Source organism: Gambusia affinis, linkage group LG18, assembly GCF_019740435.1.
Source record: "Gambusia affinis linkage group LG18, SWU_Gaff_1.0, whole genome shotgun sequence".
Lineage (NCBI taxonomy): Eukaryota > Metazoa > Chordata > Actinopteri > Cyprinodontiformes > Poeciliidae > Gambusia > Gambusia affinis.
In genome coordinates this window covers 16,459,003-16,481,420 of record NC_057885.1, presented here as the reverse complement: position 1 = coordinate 16,481,420, position 22,418 = coordinate 16,459,003, and the positions used below count along the sequence as shown (strand labels likewise).

The 22,418-nt window shown below is 38.5% G+C and overlaps 1 protein-coding gene across 11 annotated transcripts in view; it reads left to right on the top strand.

Annotated features, from left to right (window-relative positions):
- Positions 1-22,418, top strand: part of LOC122820619 (collagen alpha-1(XXV) chain) — a 291,526-nt gene that overhangs the window by 214,331 nt on the left and 54,777 nt on the right. For 9 of the 11 annotated variants that reach the window (XM_044098184.1, XM_044098194.1, XM_044098188.1 and 6 more), the window contains 4 exons: positions 9,349-9,375; positions 12,301-12,327; positions 20,590-20,661; positions 21,275-21,391. In XM_044098184.1, the coding sequence (XP_043954119.1) occupies positions 9,349-9,375; positions 12,301-12,327; positions 20,590-20,661; positions 21,275-21,391 (243 nt within the window). Of the gene's footprint in view, positions 1-9,348; positions 9,376-12,300; positions 12,328-19,600; positions 19,661-20,589; positions 20,662-21,274; positions 21,392-22,418 lie in introns of all 11 variants that reach the window. The other 2 variants (XM_044098185.1, XM_044098195.1) reach the window with 1 other exon arrangement.

Here is a 22,418-nt window from a genome sequence, read left to right as displayed (position 1 = left end):
ACATCAGCCAGAAAAGTTGAGTCATGTTGGGATGGGTCAAATTTGAAACCGAAAGTGAAACTGTTACAACTCAATCTAAAATTATTGTGGTTAAGTAATCATCTGACAACTTTGGGCGCACTTGTGGAGCTTTGAAATTGAATTCCTAGATGGTCAATTGATTGTTCAATAAAAAAAAAACATAACCAATGTGGTGACTTCACAGAAAAGTAACATATTATGATACAGCAGAACACTGTAAATTCCACCCCATTGATTTTATGAAACAATTCAGAATGGGAGAACATTAGAAACTGGATACACACTTGACAGGACTTGATTTCCCTCAAACTGTGATTCGTTTGATCACGTTTAGTTTCCTGTACTGCAGTTATCAGAACAGCATACATGGAAGGAAAGGAGCCAGTGCAGCAGCTTTTTTTAAGATGGTCAAACTTAAGTTGAGAGACTTGCTGTGCCCCTCCACATCATTCACCTCCTGAAATTAAATACATTTCTATGCCATGTGACAGCACTGGCCTGCTCCCTTAGATGTGGCCATTTTGTGTGAATATTGCCTTTCTACTTGATCAGGAAAATAATTGAGCTTTCAGCTGTGAATCTAAAACTACAATAACAGTATAAGGCATTCCATAGTTTATAAGCTTCTTTCAGAAAAGATGGAACAGCATATTAATGAAAACACTGCCAAGTTAAGTAATTCTCCAGACTCTTGTAAAATCTAAGCCCATCTTTTCAATTCACTGCATGACAAACACAATGTACCTCTCAACTGCATAAATTACCTCTATCATAGCTCACCTCTTCCAGATATTTGCTTTGTCCCTCCTTCCTCTTAAGGATAATCTGCACCCCTCACCTGCCCCCTCTCCATTTATTTGTTTCTTGTCAACACTCAGTGCATGAAAGATTACTCAGCTTAACGTCCAGTGTACGGGGTATATTTATTGATATTGTGTAGCCGTGTGGGAGAGAGCTGTAAAAGCGGTGGTTTTTTTGGATGGAGCCTTTGGAGATGCCAGTGCCTCAGGGTGAGATGATTGGATCCATGTGGCCAGCAGTTTGGGCTTCGGCAACGGCAGCCTGCCCAGTTGGCCCAGCTTCTACACAGAGGATGTGAGCCCAGTTTGATGGACTGCTGTTCTGGACCCCGAAATGTTTAACTGGTCACTATGATGAAAACTAAGACGACTGCACCCAGACAGAGGTTACATGCTGATCCCCTTGTTACAGACATTTTGTATCTTGTTGTATATTATGTGGATTGCCTCACAAAAAAATTGTACAAGCAGCTCTCTGCCAAACCCGAGAGAAATTACTTTGTTCATGTCAACAACAGCTAAAGATGTGGATATGAGCTAGCCCCTCGCCTCCTGTTGAGCTTTCACCCATTATGTTTGCAGTACATTACAGTAGGAGAGGAATGTGAGATAATTTTGATTTGCACTGACTGAAATGGGTTGTTTTGTAACTTGTAATTTGGTATGAGTGGTCTCTGAAATTACACTCCAACAACACCGATGTTGGTAAATACAAATATGTTGGAAATGAAAAACAGAGCAAATAAAAAATAAACTTATTGGAGGAACAGAAATTTCATGACATTTCCCACCATTGCTTTAAATACCTTTAAACAGCCACTCAGTGACTTTGTGGTTGCTATTTTGGGGAACTAAGCATCTGACAGTAAAAACTATGGGTGGGTTTTGGTTTGACTCTAATCAACGTTCTCTCCAAAAAAACATCACAAATAATTAGCAGCGCTCACTCGCCTGAACAAAATTTGGCATTTTACATTTCTTACCATTACAAAAGAGGGCTTTCAAATATTTGTACAACAAAAGTTCCACTTCAGCTTCACATCAGTAGAAAACAGAATTTTATTTCCTGCAGATGCAAGTATTGATGCGCAGGGAAAACATGGCTTAATGGAAAAACCTCCAATGAAAAGCAGTACACTGCAACATTTTCTGTAACTCTTTACCACATATGCGCCCATGGTAGCAGGGATTTTGATTTTTTCTTCTGCACAGAAACTAATCCTGTAGATTTCTTGGCTAATCTTGAGCAACCAGAAGCTTCTGCTCCCTCCAAATGGTTTATCTAAAGGACTACAATGTAGACACAGGCTAAACCAGTGATTCTTTATTACTCTGCTCCTTTGTTACCTTTGCAGGTTGTCTGATTTGTGATTGTGATGATGATCCAGAAACCATCTTCTGTGTCTGGTTTAGGTCAAAGTTTTCTTGTCCAGGGTCTTACCGTACATGGTGGTCTGTTTGATGGAAAATCAGTTCACCTTTTGCTTCTCCGTAGACCTTGTACCTTAGTAGAAAACCAGCCTGAAAGCATAGTGCTCCCTCTCCATGTTTAGCAGTTGATGTTCTTTGGGTGATATTTTCCTTTCCAGCCTTTTGGGTTGATCAGAGAGAACTTAATTTTGATCTTATATGAGAACAACACTGTCCCTAAACTTGTTTTGAATCACATTTAGTTCAGGGGTCTCAAACTCTAATCCAGTGTTCAACTTTTAATTGTGTTCCTGGATAATCTCAACTGACTGAAAGGACAGAATGTCATCCTTGTCATGCATTAAGATGTTCTCTGGAAAACCTGAGATGGGTTGCTACTTTACATTTCATGTTTCCTATTCTTATTATCACGCTCAGCTGTTGTGGCCATTTATGCTAAATGTTTGTTGTTTGCAACTTCTACAAATGTAGTTTTGTTCTTATAGTTAAAATATGTTTAAGTTAATTTAGAACCAAAATTTGTAATCCATTTTTAATTTAATTGGAATTTCTGGAGGCTTGTGAAAATGACTGAAACAACTGTTATCTTTATAGATGAATGGTAACATCATGGGAAAATACGATAAAAACAATTTTAGAACATGACAGTAGTGTACTTTAAAGCAGTAGTGAATTCTGGAGCTGAATAGCAGCACTTTACTGTTAGTCTACAATAACTGTGTTGCCAGTGTAACAAGCTTTTCATAAGGTACATCAGAAACAGATCTCCATGCCAGAACATCATTTACTCTTGATGTTAATATAAAGCGATGTAAGTGACATTGTCAGATTTGTAGGACACTGTTCTCTGCATTATTTGAGGTTTTGGCCGACGTTCCCTTTGCCTTTCCCATGGTTTTCCCAGAGACCTTTCCATATTCCTCCCCCGCTCAGTTTAAAAGGGTGGCAGAGGTTTCCTTCTGTTTTTCATACGAAGAGCCAATTCAGGACTTCCACAGGAGACGGTGGTCATGGTTTGGCTTCAAAGGAGAAGCTACCCATGTGTCTACAAAAAGGAAAAAAAAAATATTCTTAGTCAGGTCCAGTGGTCCGCAAAAAATCCAATCTCACCACTAATCAGCTTGTTGAATATCAGTAAGTGGCACAGAGCTAGGTATGGGCAATATACCTATTGCACCCAATAACCTCTTGATTATAGGAACATAAAAACAAAGATAGTGTTCAACCAGTTTCAAGTTTAAAGCTTCTTAGGAAAATGCCCTAAACTTTAATATTGATTTTTAAATAGTTTACACCAAATCTTCCACTAAACGCCAGGTAAATATAGACTTACATGTTTAGTTTCTTTAAAAAGCCTTGCAGGAATATGAAGCATTTACATGCTCAGTATTAAATAAAGATATTGATTTTGCTAGTAAAAACAACATAATGTATTCATATTGGGTGTTTAGTAGATATTAAACTTACCGGTTATATTGTTTAATGAAAGCTGGGTAACTCAAATTTAGAGAAACAAGTTAGCATCCAGGGCACCTGTTTACCAAGAGTTGGGAAGACAGTTAATAGTTACTTTGTTACTGGGATGGCCTGGAGAAACTGGCCTAAGTGGGAGACAATGTGTACCTGTTTCCTACATAGTAAAACTTTGAAGAAAAAAAAATTAATGATTAACTAAGGCTTTTGTGCCAAATGTCTAGATATACCATTTGCCCATACCTGGACAATTTATGTGAGGGATTTCATTTTTGTTGATATTCAGACCACTGTTTAGAGACCCCATTTCAGTAAGTCACTATTCAATAGGTTCGTATGAATTAAACTAAAAGAGTTGTATTCTTTACGAGATTACCATGAATGCAAAGAAATGATTACCCACAAAGAACTAACAGTTTACTTACGATGCAAATTAGGAGTTAAACTCTTTTGATGAAGTAAGTTTCAAATGCAAAACAAGCACATTTGATCAAACAGAAAAAGCAGTTGGAGCTTTGGGGGATCTGCTAGCAGGATCCTTATGAAGAGGAGTCAGAGTTGAATCTGTAATAAGTTGTGAAAAGCATACATAGGTGCTGATTAGCAACCCTTTGGGGAGTTAGACTAAAACCAAGAAGCAAAAGCGATGTCTTGACAAGTAGAAATTCCTCTGAAGTACAGTTGGTTCCTTTGAAATAATCTCCCAGGAGAGTTATTTAATATGCTCGATAAAAGGCTTTGATTGCACCTGAGTAAAGCTTTTGGAAAAGCTCAGGTGGGTGTTGTCTCCAAACGATGTGCAAATGATGAGTTGTATAATGATCGGAGGGCACACTGTCTTGAAAGAAGCATTTGATCATAAAGCAGGATGAGCCAAATGAACTTCTTCAAGTGATTGTCAGTGCTTTGTTGACTGATTAAAATGTTCTGGTTGCAATTATGAAAATAAGTGTCCAGACAGTAACAGATGTTAAAAGCCACATCTACTCTCAGTCAATCTGTACACTTCCTACCAATAACGTTTACAATTTTGGACAGTAGAAGGAGAATTTTGAGGCTGGTTGTGAGGTTAGAAGTTAATATTTAAGTTAGATTAGACTGATGGTAACCATAAAACCCATAGACAGAAAATTTTGCATTTAATCTTCATTTGTTTTCAACCAGTTTGTCAGAAAATTATACACAGGTTTGAAATGCCTTCATATTTTCCTACTATAATTCATAAACAATACAAAGAAGAAGAAATCTGGAGAAATTTCAGTTAAACCCAAGCTTGGCACCTGGCCGATACGCTTCCTAACATGGCTCCGCATCAAAAAACACCATCTATCAAATGTAACAAGAGTTACATCCACAAGTGCAGTTAAACACAGTACTGGCCAAAATACAAGGTTCACGTTCATCAGGCAGAGGAGACTTCTCAGGACTCCGAGGCGTCTGCGATGGACCATTGAGAAGTGGAAACATGCACTGTCTGGGAGAAATGACTACCTTGTGCTACAGACCAAAACAGAAAAGGAACATCCAGGCTGTCATCAGCCAACTGTCCGAAATCCAGGGTCTGTAAAATCAAGCTGTCAAGTTTGAACATGAGTCTTAGGTTCCTGCTGCTTTAAGTGGAGCAGAAGTCAAAGTGAACAGGATTGCCTTTTTTTTCCTCTACACTTTTATTACACCTATTTGTACTTTATTGCTTTTTTTTAGTTCAAAATCCAAACGTTTATACATAGTAAATTCACCAGAAAAATAAAATTCAGTCTGCTTATATTGTGCTAAAAGCCATCAAAAGACTTATTTTCTTTAAGTCGCCAAAGAAATAGAAGTTTCTCATCTCATATTTAAAGGCAACTTGATCATGCAGTTGGGAAGTTGGTCATTTGATCTTGGCATCTCTGAGGAAACATGAAGGAAAGACCGAGATTTGGGGAACTAAGCCATTTAGAAATTTGAAAGTCAGCAAATCTGTTCTCTGGCATCTTGGTGAGGTTTGTACTCTAGTAAGAAGATGGACACATGTATTTTGCACAAGTTGAAGACTGAGCCAAGTGTGACTGAGTCAAACAAAATGACTGACAAAATTTATCCAAACTGTTATTCTTTTCTCTTGTTTTGAGTCTATGTATGAAACTTCATACAAAAATGTTGTGAGCTGGTATTTAGAAACGTATTTTATGTATTTTAGTACATGTGAGGTTTCAGTGTGCTGCATTGAAACCGGTGGTGTTGGAAAATGCTAAGAGTTTTTTTCTTGTTTGTCAAACAGCATACCCTGTCTAAGTAAGTAGGTATTTCCTTATTTTCTCATGACAGGGGTCTCCAAAGCACAGCCTGCAACCCATTTGTGGCACTCTGAATAACTGTGTCCAAGAATGGTTCAAGGACCAGTTTTTTTTTTTTTTAAACATTTTTTAGGGCGTGGCTGTTAAATTCAACACAAAGTGTTTCTGCTTTTATTTTAACTAGAACCCCAAACATCCCCTTAACACAACACCCAATGATTAAATACAGCCAGCGTGACCAATTTCCCATTCTTGTCGCTAAACATAGATTGTGGTGTATTAAAAAAATGTAGCCCAAAATCAAAATCATTGGACCCACACAATTTTAAAAATCAGTCTTGGATCATAAAAAATTTGCCTGTTTTGTTTGTTCCATTAAAATTGTGCATGTTGAGTAGAAAAATAAAATTATTTTTTATGTAAAAAGAAAATGAATTATATTGTTTTGGTTCACGAGTGTTCTGTACTTGATACTTTCTTACAAACATCAATGAACATCTGAAATATCTGCATATTGGTATTTAGGCTACTTATTTAGTCTGTGTTTATGTGTGTGTGTGTGTGTGTGTGTGTGTGTGTGTGTGTGTAAGTACTTCTTTGCAGCAGAAATCCACCGGTTTGGAGTAACAGCCTGTTTACTGTCTTACTGTTTCATAGCCAGTTTCCATGCACAGCTAAAAGCTTACTTTTCATTTCATGTTGAAGAAAATACACTGGAAAGTCTTTTGGCTTTTTCTTTTTTGGAATGCCCCAACATCAGTATAAATGTAAATTGTTCAATATACTTCAACATGTTGGCTCTGTTAATCCAGCCCAGGGAAACCGCGATCGGAAACGTTGTTTTTTTTACAATAACACATTTCATCTTTACAAGGGTTGCTGCTGCTCTTTTATATAGCTAGTCAAGTACCAAGGAGCGGGACCACCTCATGGAAAGCACTTGTGTTTAAGCTGAATTTAAAATCAGCTTGTTTAAACGTGAACACTTTCATTTATGCACTGATGCACCGCCGAGTTGCGCTGCAGGTTCATAACCTCACGGTGAAGAGGGGGGAAGATCCCAGGCAGATTGAGTCGATATTGCATGCACTTCCATACATAAGCAGAAAGCTAGAGATAGTTAGCTAAGCATAAAAATAATTCACACTGGCAGAGAACAGGCAGAAACCTGGCTATGAACATGCTCTCCCCTGAGCAGTATGTTGGAAACAGGCGGAGAGAAACCTCTAGCCTACCTCTGCATTTCACTTTTAAACTCTGTAAATGTGTGCCAGGGCATTTCAAGTCTGTCTGTATCTATAAACCTGCAATTCAGGGTCACTGGTCTGTTGATTCTAAGGAGCATCATCCAAGGAAATAAATTATACTAATACCAATGTATGGAATACTGTTAGCTAGAATAGTGTTTATTTAGGAAAAGTACATAACTGGAAAAGTACATCTGTATTGCTCCCACTTTTTTATATCTTTTTTATTTCTCTACCTATTCAAATAAAGATGGAATAGTAACTTTTCATTGCTGAGTGGTTGGTTGAGAGGTTTATGGTACATCGCTGTCTAAAAAAAATGAGAAGAGAAAAGTCAAAGTCAGCATTTTTCTCTCCCCAAACGTCCAACCTCAGAGCGAGGAAAGAGCCCAGGCGGGCTTCACCTTTCCGCTTGACTGCTAAAGTTACAGTTTTTAAGCACACATCCATATGGATGCCCCACTCATTGTCAAATTGTGTCTTTCGACCCTGAGTGTTTGCAGAGGCCACCCTGGAGCTGCTGTCGTCTGACTGTCAAGCTGGATGCAAAGCTGCTTCCTACGAAAAAAAAAAAAAAAAAAGAAAATTTAAAAAAAATATATAAAAACAGCTTTGTGTAAAAAGGAGGCTGTATTCCTCCTGTACATGCTGCATTTTGACTCGTGCTTACCAGTATTTGGTAAGTGATTGTTGGATTTAATCCTCTAAGTAAACATTGACTTGATTTGGGTCTGTTTTAAGTTTTAATTGTATGTTTTTACAAGTCCTGCTGTCTACAGAACGCAAGGTACTGCTTGCCAGTTGGTGACACAGGATTTTAATCAAATCCTTAAAAATGATGTCTGAAAGTACACATGGCTGATTTCAGCTAAACTCTGTCTCTGTTTATCATTAAGAAGACATGGAGAACACATTTCTCTGGCCTTTAGAGATAATGCATTACGCGCCGTACTGAAGTATTCCAACCTTTTCAACTTTTCTTTTTGCATTTTATGACCACAAACATTGAAGTATTTTATTGTGATTATATGTGATGGAACAGCATGGAGTGGTGCGTAATTATAAAGTGTAAATTATACGTGGTTTTTCTCTCTCTCCCCCACCCTCTTTTTTGACAAATAAAAGTTAAAGGTAGCAGTTATCAACCAGCTTTGTCCAATTAGATCATTCAATTTGGACTCATTCTTCTTTTGCAAAATGGCTCAGTTTAAGTGAGACTGGAAAAAGACTTCCTGGATGTCACATTTCAAGTCTTGCCACAGACTCCTAAGTGGATGTAAGGGACACAGCAATCAACAACCAGGGATTCCTATTGTTTGTATTCAACAACGCTTTCTTTTCATTCCTCTATCAGGGCCATATTTATGGAGTTCACAACTAATAGTTGTTCTTTAGACTCTTCAACATGAGCCACAAATGTCTGCAGAAGTACAGTGGTCCGCTTTTTTACTTCCCTGATTAAATCTCTCCATGGCTATTACTTTAGGTGGTCAGTCTTGTCTTGACAGGCTGTGCTCTGTACTTCTTCAGATGATGTTTTAATCAAAGCTTATGGGATGTTCAAAGCTTGAAATATTGTTTTAAAGCTCATTCCTGCTTTGAGCTTATCCACATCTATATTCCTGGCCAGCGTACCGTGTTCTCTGGTCTTCATGATGCCGTTTGTTCTTTAACGTTCGTTAACAAATATCTGACGCCTTCATAGAGCAGCTGGATTTACGAAGATTAAATTACGCACAGATGGACCCTATTTGTACTGATTAGTTGGTTTCTGATAGCAATTATGTGCATTAGGTTTTATTCACAGCTATCAGAATGAAAGGGTTCTGAATGTAAATGCCCACTTTTCTTTTTAGTTCAAAAACCTTTTATCATTTTGGATCCATTAATGAAAATAATTGGCTTGTGTGGATGTAACATGACAAATTGAAAAGTTTAATTTTATAACTTTGGCATTTTGCTTTCTCACATTTTGCTAGATTCCAAGGCTTCTAATTTAGGATCCTTTTGGAATAATAAAATAAAACTTGTAATGAGTGCTGTTTGCTTTCTATTTTGGTAAAATTACTTAAACAGTTCTTTTCTGTCTTGTTTTAGGGTCCTCCAGGTCCACAGGGAGAAAAGGTGAGTAATTATGCAGGTTGCAGTTTTATTTTTTTTATTTTTTTTTTAAGAATTCATGGTTTTACTCGTAATAGAGTGGTTTGTCAATACTTGTTCTGTTGCTGAAAACATGTGACTTCCTCTAAATAGAAACTATTATTAGTGTTAGTGCTTTAAGATCGACACCCTGATTTTGTCTGAGACTCTTATTTTGAAGTATTAAAGACAGTTGTTAAGTTGTTTTCCTCTTATTTTGATGTGGTTTCTTAAGGAAGATTTTGTGAGGTTCGCTTATAAAACTCAGTTACATTTTTAAACTGCTTACCTGACAGAAAGAAGTAAATCAGTGACTAAAAAAAATGAATGATCTGTAAACCTTGAAAATACCTCCAACGGCTAACCCAGTGGTTACCAAAGTGTGGGGCGCGGGAAGCAGTATGGATGAAAAAAAAGAAAAAATGTTGCACAAATGTTTCACTGTAAAGATGGTTTGTAGTGTGTTTTGTTGCAATCTGAAGTGTGAAATAAACTTCAGTGGAGTTTGAAAACAAAATATGTGTTCAGGGGTATGTCTGGTTGAACAATGTGTTTCCATAGAAGGGCCCAGAAAATCTTTGGGAACCACTGGGCTGACCATTAACAACATATATACATTCATGCTGCTGCCTTTTCCTTAATCTACTTGTTTTTCTTAGACTCAACAGTCAAAGCATGGCTTTTATTTTTTTCAAAATTTGTTCATTGCCAATCAAACCAACAAAACTGTATATATCTCTCCAAGCAAAGTTTTATTAAATAGACAGGTTTCCATGATACTTTTTTTTTTTTTAAATGCATAAACATGATTTAAAAACTTTTTTTCTTTCAATGTGGAAAGTGACCTGATCTGAAATAGCCATAACAAACATGTGTAAGGACCTCCAGTATTTAGAGGTTGCAGTTCATTTGGCCACAGAGAGTGTAATTTGGTGTCTGCTCCCATTTTATGTGATTTTAAGTTAACCTGACCTTATGTTTCACTTCTAACATTCCTCTCTCAGGCTCACACATCCACAGCACAGAGTGTTAAAAGCCACAGTCCCATGCAGGCTGAAACCCTAAAATGCCTCACTGTGCAATGCTCCATAAACCAACAATGAAGCGTGCAAAATAACCACACAGCTTCTTCACAACTCTGAAGTTCTGTGGACAAAGAGCATGCCTGTGGAATAACACCAACATTGATCAAATCCCTGAATTTATTCATTATATCCACTAGGTTTGTGTTTGAATTTAAAGTGAAAACACTCTTGAAGACATCGGTATTGAAACTTAGCAGTACTGAAACTTCGAATTAAAGTGTTTAAAAGTATTTTAATGATAATTTAGTAGTTATAGTTTCTTATAAAATGATTCATATGCTCTGAACTTTTTCACATTTCCTGTTGCTACAAACTTCAGTATATTTTTGGGGGACTAAGGAATAAACAGAAACCTGGAGACCAAGAAACACAGCAGACAGGCAAAGGGTAAAGTTGTGGTAAAGTTTTCCAAAAGTCAAGTCTTCCATCTGTAGATATGCAAAGAGATAAATCCTCAAAATACTTCTAGTCAAAATAAAGCCACAGTTTCCAGATTTTGATGTGTACGAACACTTTCCCCTTTCCTGTCATTCACCCAATTACTTATTGCTTTGTACTGGTCTATTGCATCAAATCCTAATAAAATACATTGAAGTTTGTCACATAACAAAATGTGCATAAGTCCAAGGGGCATTGATAATTTTGCAAGAATTGTGCTTTATTGAAATAGTTACTCCGATTTTGTGTATGTTTATTGACGATAAACATGAACACTATTTTCTAATGTGTGAAACAACAGGAAATAGTGCGCATAAAGTCAAACGCATTGAGAGCGATAACAGTCACCATCTCAGCCAATCTGCACTCATTTGGAAACAGATATTTGTTGCGTATTGTTTCCACTGACCAGCATCATAAATCAACACAGTAACTTCTTTTTTTCTTCTTCTTTTTCTTTTTCTTAGCACAATGTCCTGATCCTCACTACCAGATTTACACGACTGTCAAACATTTGTTTTGAAAGCCGTGAACTGCAGGGTCCTGTTGAATAAACTGGTGTCCACTCTTCTCGTATAAACCACTTCATCTGCAGTTTAATGAAATCCAAAACAACTTTGCTCTCCCTTTCCCGCCCACCATGAACAAAGGGTTTGTCGGCGTGGCCGTTCGCAACTGTTTTCCCATTTAATTTGGTTCTGGCAAAACGGCTCCATGAAAAATGGCAAAAATTCCAAGAACTGTTGCTATTTAAAATTACACATCGACGCTTGTTTTGATGAAGCTTGAAAAGTTGCTCGGGTTATTACTCTACTGCAGATCATAACTCAATCAAACAAGACGGTTTGAATATTCCCATTCATCCGATTTTAGACCCTTTAAGGTTATAATTGACCTTCCAATATTTACTCTCCCTCTGCTTTTGTGTGGAGTTAACTCTAATGTGATAAAGCCACAGTCTTTGGCATGCGGACTGACTGTAAACCAAATGTTTTAACCTTCAGAGTCGGCCTCCATCCACAGACATACACCCCCAGAAAAGGCAGACAGCCAGAAGATCTCTGGGGCAAATAAATCTGGCATAAATGCGGTTCCCACCCGCCCCCTCACCAAAACCTCACACCACCACTCTCCTTCTTCTCTCCTTCTCACAAACCCAATTCATGTCATTCCATGTTATCATAAGTGATTTTACTTTCAACCACAATGAATAGTTGAGGCTTCCTATATTATTTCACGTTATCAATATGTTCTGCATTACGCCTGAGTGATTTTGGTGTGAGCCTCGGCTTATTGCTGCATTACTGTATTTATGCATGTGTTCCTCTATATTTTGCCCTCAGATCCTGAGACAAGTTTTCTTTTTTTTCCCCTTTCTCTTTTGTAGGGAGATCAAGGTGACCAGGGACCACGGGTATGCGGTTTCCTTTGACTTCTTTGTGATTAGTAGATGAATGTGACTGTGTGTGTCTCCCCCCTTCGTCCCCCAGCAGAATTGTGGGCAAAAGGTTTGAAATGCATGAAATTCCTGGGATAGAGTTCTTCCAATGTGGCCAAATACAACAAGCATCCCAGTGCTGCTTGTTTCCACATCGGCAGCGGGTAGGCGGACTTGTGAGAAACTTTGGGAGATTTGCACTAGAGTCCCCCTGCAGCAGTTGAAAAATGCTCATTTTTACTTCGTCATTGGATTTAATTTGCAGTTTGTTCCCACAAGCAGAAGAGCTCTGCTCAGCCCCAACAACAACAACCAAATACCACTTCTGTCTTCACACTAAGTCGATTTGTGATTAACCTCAGTTCTAGATGTGATGTGGCATACTCACCGCTTTAATCATTTCCAGCTCTAGAAGTCTGACATTTCTATAAAAGTGCAGCATCTAAATGATGCTAATGTAAGTGCTTTTCCATGCTTGACGCTCGCCGAAACGAATTAGTCTATCTCCGCTTAGCAGTCAGTGCAGCTTTTCCTTTTCCCCCCCTCCAATAATGGCTAAAAAATGAGCCGTCCTTCTGAGAAACAGGCTGCACAGGTTTGTTTAAAGTAGACTGCATTAGGAGGGGTCACATGTGCTCATGCATGCGCACACTTTCACTTCCTCTGTCTCTGCTGTTGTTCATCAAGGGCGGACTGTATGCTAGTCAGAGTCACTTTGAACGCCTGTAATTGATTTATAATGGGCGAGAGAGCACACAGAGGTTGGCACAACACGAAAAGAGAATTCAGCAGCACATTTCATCTTGTCAGGAGAACTCCAGCCGTCTCTCAGGCGGATCTGATCCCAATTCAGAGCTGGCGCCCACCCAGACGTCAGTAGTTTGCCGAGGAACTTTTGTCGGCTCTCCTCAGGGCAGTTCACCCGGTTTTCTTTATGATTTGAGAGTTAATACAAATGACCCTTTCAGTGAAATTCAATTAGCGGTCTCCAAATGACACATCTAATGTTTCTCATAAGCATCCACCCAATTGTAGCCAACTTTAGGACTAGTTTTCCCAGAGTGAATTCCCACCGCTACAATACCTGCAACTAAAAGTGTTGTTAGAGCTGCACTGATTAAGGAAGCAATGGTAGAAATAGTTTTAATTAAATGAATCATTTTTACTCTTTTATTTTGGATCATTTTTGACCAGCATTTAAGGGCATGCTTGACATTTCGGGCCATGAATATTGCGTAACTTCGCAGTTTTGGTTGATTCATCCAACCCAGGGGTGCCCAAAGTTGGTCCTTGATTCCCGGCATCCTGCATGTTTTAGTTCTCTCCCTGGTGGTAGTAACAACCTTTTAAGCATGTCAATGTTCTTCTTATGCCTTCTAATGAGCCATCATTTGATCCAGGCGCATTAAACCAGGGAGAGAACTAAAGCAGGATGCCGGCCCTCGAGGACCGACTTTGGGCACCACTGATCCAACCTTAGACAGGTTGGATCATCACATGGAAACATAGGGACGCACACACACCTACAGGCCATTTACATTGACCAATTAACCTAACAATTATGTTTTTTGATTTGTGGGAAGAAGCCAGAGTATCAGGAGAGAACCCACCTATGCACATGGGCCTTTTTGCTGCAAGGCAGCAGTGCTACCAACAGTGCCACTATCCTGCCCAATTTGACACATTTTAATGAATATTTACACAATATACCACCACAAAGTAGAAAATTTACAAAAAGTATCTAAATATTTTTTATACATATTTAAATATTGTACACACACACATATATATATATATATATACGTTTTTCCCATTTAAAGATGGAAATTTGCTCCAATTCAAGTTGGAAGGGGAGTGTCTGTGAGAACATTTTTCTAGTCAAACTTTTTGTTTACATTTTGACTAAATACAAATTATCTAAACTATTTCATTGTAGTGCTCACTTTTTGTTGTTGCCTTACTGGAAGGTGACACCCTAACCGTCCACCACTATTTAATCTGGTATCATTGCCAGATTAAGTCACTTGCAATAAATGATTTATTATAAGTGAAAAAGCATCATTGAGGACAAATTTTTGTAGAGCTAGCAAAGTGCACTTTGTCTTCTAGAATAAATAAACAGACCATTTTTAAGATACCATTTAAGCATCTTTCTGTTACTGCAGTGTTGTCCCTTTAATAGGTACAAATTAATGCACAGTCGCATTCAAAGTATTACAGGGCGGAAAGCCGAGTAGGTCATTCCCCAAAAATATATTATTTACTTTCTCAAAGCAGCATATTGACGTTTTATATTAGATTAGTGAGTAAATGCAGTGGAACAGCGTTTGAAAGATTTTTCTTAATAAATGAAGGCATAGCTAGACAAGAGCTGGCTGACCTTCGTTCTATCTATCCGGGTGGAAATGAGCCTCATTTCATGGCTCATATTGAGCCTGTGCATGGAGTTGATTAGACCCATATGAAAGAAGATATAAACAACAGAGCATGTCTAGATAATGTCCTCTACGTGTAGCACAGATTACGCTCCTGCCAGGTTGCATCTAAATCAGCTGTCCCTCAGAATACAACAGACTCCTACTTTTACAGCCGAAGAGAGTGTGAGAACTGTTCCACGGCACACTTCCTCTGCTCTCTGCCCACATGTCAGGGTCAGCCATTTGTCTGACCAGAAAGGTCACGGGTCATATCCAAATATGAGAGGTTAACCAAGCAGCAAATAATGAATTGACCAGTTTTGACAAACAAATACCTCCGAAGCCACACTTGTGGATGTAATTATCGTGAGTTGCTGGCTGTGTGCATTGCACTGTAAGGTGTGTGGTCCTTTTTGATCGTTAGCAGCAACTGCAGCTGTCACGCAAAGGTTGGAGAAACCATGGGATACTTTGGACAATTCTTTCAAAAGCTTGCTTTCAAAAATGTAACTTTCTTGTCCAGGAATTGTAGGCTTCGTGAAATATTTGAAAAGAAAGATCCCAACATTGTAAAAAGTATTGAACACATTCATTTTTATGCTAGGAAATATATTTGTAATGACATGTCATTTACACCATGTCTTGGTGACAACCCAAACAATCCATAATTACAAAGAAATTAAAACAAATCAATAAATGAAGGTCTTTGTAAGAAAGACAAATGTGATTCAAAAATATTAGAAATTATCTGTTGCATTTTTTACAAATAAAATAGTAAGCTGCAGCAGTCTCTAGGCACAGTCACTGCACAAGACTCCACTGGTGAAAAAAACACATGCTGGTGTGAGTCTGTTTTGTTATGTGGTACTGCTAGAAATGTACTAAGACGTCCTCGATAAGAAACTGTGGTCAAGACAATATAAGTTATTTCTACAATAAAAAAATAACCTATTAGCTGGTTTCAGAGAAAGAAAATAAAGCAGTTGGAATCATCTGACTTGTATCCAGTCGAAAATCTTTTGGAAAAACTGAAGATCAGATGGTATTGAATAGACCAGAAGCACACCTGACCAAAACATCAGATTGATTTCAGTATAGGCTACAGTTCAATATACTTTATTAAGCTTGCTGAATTCTTATTCCCATGTCATTTCACTTCTTTATACAATACGGATTTAAAAACTAATTTGATGATTTGGTTGTATGGGTTACTTGATGTAAAAAGAAAACTTGATGTATTTAAGATTTATTTTGTTCCCTGGAATTTCCAGTATTTGCAATATTTTTTAACAGTACACCCTTGATTCTTTAAACCAGTGGTCCCCAACCACCGGGCCGCGGACCAGTAGCAGTCCGTGGACCAATTTGTACCGGGCCACACAAGAAATAATTGAGTCTGGAGGAGCTTTTATGTTGAAAATCCTAAACCGGATGCTGTCGGTTACGTCTTGCGAGCCAACATGCAGCTGAATGAGTAAGAAACAACTGCATCGGTCCGCTGTACTAAAAAGGGACCACTGCTTTAAACCATTTAAGCACAATATTGCAAAGCTAATTCATATGTAAATATTCAGAAAATGCAACTGCCTGGTATTGCTGTGGGTTTTTGATGACCATGACTACTTTCTGGAGATTCTGGCCTGGTCTGGCCTCATATCTTAGTTTTTGTTTACTACAGATCAATTCCCTTTGCCAAAGGCACATATGCAGCAACAGAGCTCCCACCTAATAACTAACATCCGTTTGGGAGTAAAGCAAACAAAAGCAGGCTGTAAATGGTTAGGATTTTCTGTCAGCCACTATGTTATTATCATTCTTACACATGGACATCAGCATTGAAACAGTATGGAGACGGAGCTGAATATTTTCTTTTTTCCACATTTCAAACACACACCGGTCAGCGAGGTGGTCAACATCGTGTTGACCTGCCCGCATCTTTCCACCAAAATGTTCTGCATGCATATGGCTCAGAATGATTGGAAAAGCACAATGTGTATCATCTTGCATATGCCCCGCACTGGCTCTCATGCCTGGAGTGAGTGTATTGTCTGTTCCCCCTGACCATAATCCACTGCTTGTTTTTCCCCTTCTTTGTCTTCAAAATGTTTGAGGTCGTAAATAACTTGAGAAATACTTGTGTTTCGATTCCAGTCGCACACAGCAAGGCTATTGTATCCCCTACTCATTTATGCTGCAGGCATGAATCAAAACAGCTTGCCTTGAAAGCCATATTCCTAATGAGCCATGCTTTTTGAATTATCTTTGGAAAACCAGAGGGATGGCACAAAAGCCATGTTTGGATAAGCCAGATTTTTATCTCAAGCTTGACTACAGATGAAGATTGATCCTTCACAGGACATGTTTATGATTATCTGCCAGTCTTTTAAGAAATGCTTTCTTCTGTTTAGTTATGGTGGGTATTTGTGGTGAGGCACAACCTGCAGCATAAAGATCACCAACAGAATATGTACCATAATCATTGCAGAACCAGCATGGCGCACTCCTTGCCGTGCAACTAGAACTTGGCTAAAAGTACGCTTCAGCTTTTGTTGTTCAAATTCAATCAATCATTTTTTTCCGCAGAATAGGCACTTGTGTTTTTAAAAAACAATACAGTGCAAAAGTTTTGGGTCATCCATCATTTCTTTTGGTATTTTACTTTCAAAGAGCCAGACATTCATGTAATGTAAACTGACTTGAGCAGTATATTTTTTCAGGTTTCCTTAAAGTTTTTCAACAATGTTCCTTATTTTCACTGCTTTTCCACTCATTTTCAATCTAATAATGGATCATTTCCAAAGAGAGGTCAGTTCATTGTTTGTTGAGTGCTTTAACTCTCACCTGTAAGTCATTTTAGACATAAAAAACCCCCCTAAACCTTACAAATTACTTTATCAAAAATGAAGGTAATCTATAGTTTTATGCCACTTCGTTAAGAAAGAAAAAATCCTTAACTTTGCTCTGTGGTGCTAACTAAAATATCCAGATTCTTCACTTTAGCATATTTAACTTACCACAACAAATGAAAATATCTTCACACCATTAGAAAGACATCCCAAGTCCCCTAAAAAGAAAATCATGTAATTGCTTTTGAAACAAATCCGAGAGCTTGTTACTACGACAGCAAATGAAATGTACTAACAAACTCCAGCACAATATAAGCTTGATGGGCGTTTGGTAAAAACAAAAGGAAGGGAACAAAAGGAATACTGTTTTGGTTGATGTTAGTTAGCATGATTTTGTGTTTTGCCCCAGAGACGAGGATATAAAAGTGCTAAAAATCAAAACAGAGCTGTGGACACTGTCTCTCCAAATGATCTGATACACTATGGAGTATTTATTTCACTGAGATTTAAAAACCATGTTTGGTGGACTAAAAATCACAGAGTCTGGATCCAGATCAAAGTTAATATGCAGCTGTAAATCATTGCTTCCTTCCAACACAGAGAAGTCCCGATGCGTTCTCATTTTATTCACTTTTCATGGCTCAATAACACGTGTCATGAAGTTTGTGGAAATCAAAAGAGAACTATTTTACTGAATTCCCAATAAACGTTTCAATTTCTTTTTTTCTGAAGCACAATAGGGAACAGTACATGGGCTTACCAGTGTATAGAAATGTAGATGTTTTATAGTAAAATATTAACATATTCTTTGTCTCTGACTTTGAGTAACCAAGTACTATTCTTGACATTTTTTTCCACGTGTTAAAACTCTGAGTGCTTCTTATTTAAAAAAGTTAATTTATATTTCAAACAGAACCACTCAGCCTTCATGAGTGTGTGGCACCCATATGTGTTTTGTTCAGGCTGAATGGGAAATTGCTTTGGATCCTGTTTAGTTGATGACATGCAAACCATAGCAGTAAAGCTGAACCAGTTATGCTGAGTCTTAAGTGGATACCTAGAAAATCAGTTCAAATTAAGCAACAACACATTTCCTCACACTCTCATGGGATACTTGGAATGTGTTTTTGCTAAGGTTTGTACTGCTTTAGTGTTTTTTTCTTTGTAAAAAATTTAATATAAAGGCTCCTGTCCTGCTACCAGACCCAACAGCCCAGGCATATCAGGAACAAAACAGATTGTTGCTACATTAGAAACCCACAACTACCAGAAAACTCCTCTAGCTCTGTTACAGTTGCTTCATGGCTTTTCATTAATTTTAAAAAGACACCCAGTACTTTGTATTGTCATCACTCCACCATATTTTCTCTATTTGATGGTCACTGTGTTCCACGTAATGCCTCGGAAACGTTCTAAAATATTGTCCTGACTGAGACTTTTTGATGCTTGGAAGACCCTAGCAGACCTTGGCTGGTTTGCCATGAGATGCAAAAAATGAAATATCAGAAAAAGAACAAGAACAGCTGAACTTCATTTGAGTTTCATCAAAGCCACTTTAAACGAAGAACTATGAGTTTGAATGTGGTGTTTAATTGTGAACACAGCCACACCCCCAGTTTTAAGTGGGTTGTGGCTTTATTACATTATTTTGATTTCAGTTTTCTTTTCAAGTGAAGTTCAAATATGGTTTTAGGTCATATCAAATATTAATTTTATTATAGTTCCACCATGGCACTTTACCATTGTTGTGAAAACTTTTTACAACAACATAACCCACACACTACCCACATGAGCCCATATGTAAATCAACTCACTCATCATATTTGCACATTACTGTGACAGTTTTCCCCACATTCCACAGTTTGTGGTAGAAGTGTAAGAATACAAGCTGGATTGTTGTCTTCTTCCGCCTTTTACTGTTTTTGTTCATCCAGTGTTTGAGTGTCATGTGTGTGTTGTGCCATGTTCTGCTGTTTGTCCCTTTAGGGATTGCCTGGTCTCCCTACGCTGGCTGCTTTGCACAGCAATCAGATCCTGACTGTCAAGGTTTGTCTGTGGTGGTGCTGCCTAGCTGCTGGGTCCGACCCCCTCTGAAGCACACACTGGCCACTTTCCTTAAAGCGTGATGATTGAGTATTTACCAGAAAACCCCCGGCAATTGTTTCCTCTCTATCCTACTGTTGCTAGCAGGCTCTTACTTAACAGATTTCTGCTCCATTTTGCAGCCCAGATCCTCCACTGAGAGCAAAGGTGGCCTTTTACAACCTTGTAATATGTAGTTAACTGGAACAGACTCTGTATCCTGAAACCAAGACATGGTTTGGCTCATGTCCATTGACACTGAAATGAATGGAAGGAGCTCTAAAGGGAATACTCAATTATGACCAAAAGTGGCAAAATGTTTTTTTTATAGCCCATGCTCATGGTTCACCACACAACCAATTTGGCCTTTATAATTGTTTCATCGATGGCAACGCCAATGGGCGCGAGCAGAATAATGCAAGCATTGACAGACGGAAGGTATGAAATCAACCTCAACCCAGAAGGTTGACCCATGCTGGTTTCAGTGTGTGTAGCTCACAGGGTTTGACTTGGCAGCAGGCACGATAATGATGGCGGTGCTTTCACAGACAAGGAGCGATTCCCATTTTTCCAAGGGGCGGGGGGACTGTGAACCCACTTCACACTCCAGAGGTGGTAATTAGGGGCTCCGGCTCCAAAAGGCAACCCCAGACTTCCGAAGCAAGTCACCTCAGTGTTGGAAAAGTGTGGATTCACCTCCATCTGTGAAGGCGCTGTTTGGGGGGGTTTCATGAACATGGGACTCCCTAACAAAATCTGTTTCTCTTTGCATTTGGCTTCTCATCCTCCTCCTCCTTCTCCTCCTCCTGCTGCTTCTTCTTCTGGGACCTTCTCCTTCTTCAACCTTCTCTCACCTCTGAACTCCGACTTCTTGACCTCACACACCTGCTCAGATGGTCTTCCCAAAGATCAATCATGGCTTTCTTTCCGCTGACCAGCAGCTCATAAAGCGTCGGCTGATTAAGGTAGTGGGTGTGTCCTCTCTCTTGTCTCTTTGTCCACTGTGCCAAGTGTCACCAATTCACTTCTCTCTGTCTAGAGCATGCCAGCCTGTAGATACTATAATATGCACTCTCATGCTCCCTTCTGTTATTGCAAAAGTTAATAAGAAAATGTCCTAATAGATGCTTGGTAAAGTAAAACGAATTACTGTCTTGGCACTAATAAAAGGAATTTTCCCGCAAGTTAAATTGCTGGATATCTTCTCAGAATTTCTCCTAATTGAGTAAAATTATGGACCACACATTTTCAGTATTTCTCTCTTGATTATTGAAACCCTTCGCTGACAAATGTAATCTTTTTCAAACTGTGCTTAATGCATAGTCCACCTAAGATTGCATGCATCTAAAGGAAGTTATGCAAATTTTAAACCATTACATTAAATCTCCTCGTAGTTGTTTTATGCTAGCTCCAAAATGAAATCTTTCCTTCTAATTACGAATGGAGGTAGGCCATAGCCACCCACGAGATCATTACACCATTTCCTTTGTCATCATTTAACTGCATTTGCTTCTGTCTTGGTTGATCCAACAATATCACATAGAACTGATGTGGAACTGTATTCTTCTTGTCATACAGGGAGATCAAGGCCAGGCAGGACCACCCGGGCCTCCAGGCCCACCTGGCCCTCCAGGACCCAGGGGCCCTCCAGGGGACACTGGAAAGGATGGACCCAGAGGTTTGCCAGGTCTACCAGTGAGTATTGGGTTTTGATAAGAAGAGAAGCTTCACAAACTGGAACTAAATACTGTTTTACAACCCTAACTGACCCACCTTTTTAATTGTTTATGTTGGAGGACAAAACATTCCAAGGACCTTTTTGATGTAAAGGGTGGAGAAAGAATGGCAAGACTTTTTTTAAGGATAAACTTGTAATTTGAGGACTACAGAAGACTTTCCCCATTAAAGTACTTTTATGAATACAAAATCCACTGTAAACTGTGGTAATATTACTCCAATTTATCACTTTTGGTGTCTGTTAATTATCCATGTTGATATTAATGATAAATCATCTCAATAGGTTAAAAATTTACAACTGTCATAAGGGCAAAAATGCAAAAAACTTTGAAGTGTCTGGTATGATAACTTTTTCCATGTCAAATGTGGAAAAAAAATGGCACTGCATCTTTACATACAAGGAATGAGTTATGGGTCTTCTTAAAGGAACTGCTAGAATTTGGTCACTGGTCTCTGAGTGTCTACATGGCTCTGTTATTACTGGAATTACATTATTATATCATATATATATATGTGTGTGTGTGTGTGTGTGTTTTAGATGAGCACTAAAATCCCAGCACCACATTGTGCTCTAGCATGACAACTACAGTGGGCTCAGGGTGTCCCGGTTCTCTCATCTAAGCGGTGATGCAGTGCCATCTAAACATGGAACTTTTCCCCAATCAACACCTGAAAATACTAGCAATTTCCACACAGTGGTGTCATATAAACAAAGCCTTAGTCTCATCTAATCATAGGACTTGGTTCTAGTTAAAACTCCAGCAGAGATTAGCAAAGTACACACGTTTAGGTTTTTATGGAAACTCTCTTGTGGAATACTTTTGAAACGAATGGTTGGCATTAAGATAACATCTAAATGAATGGTATCTGACCGTCTTGATACCACTCTTTGCTGCAGCTTTATAAAAGTGAGCGTTTGAGATTTTCTTTTTTTACTTCTATCTGTGCATGTTGGCAAAATAAGTTTGGGACCTTGTCTAACCTT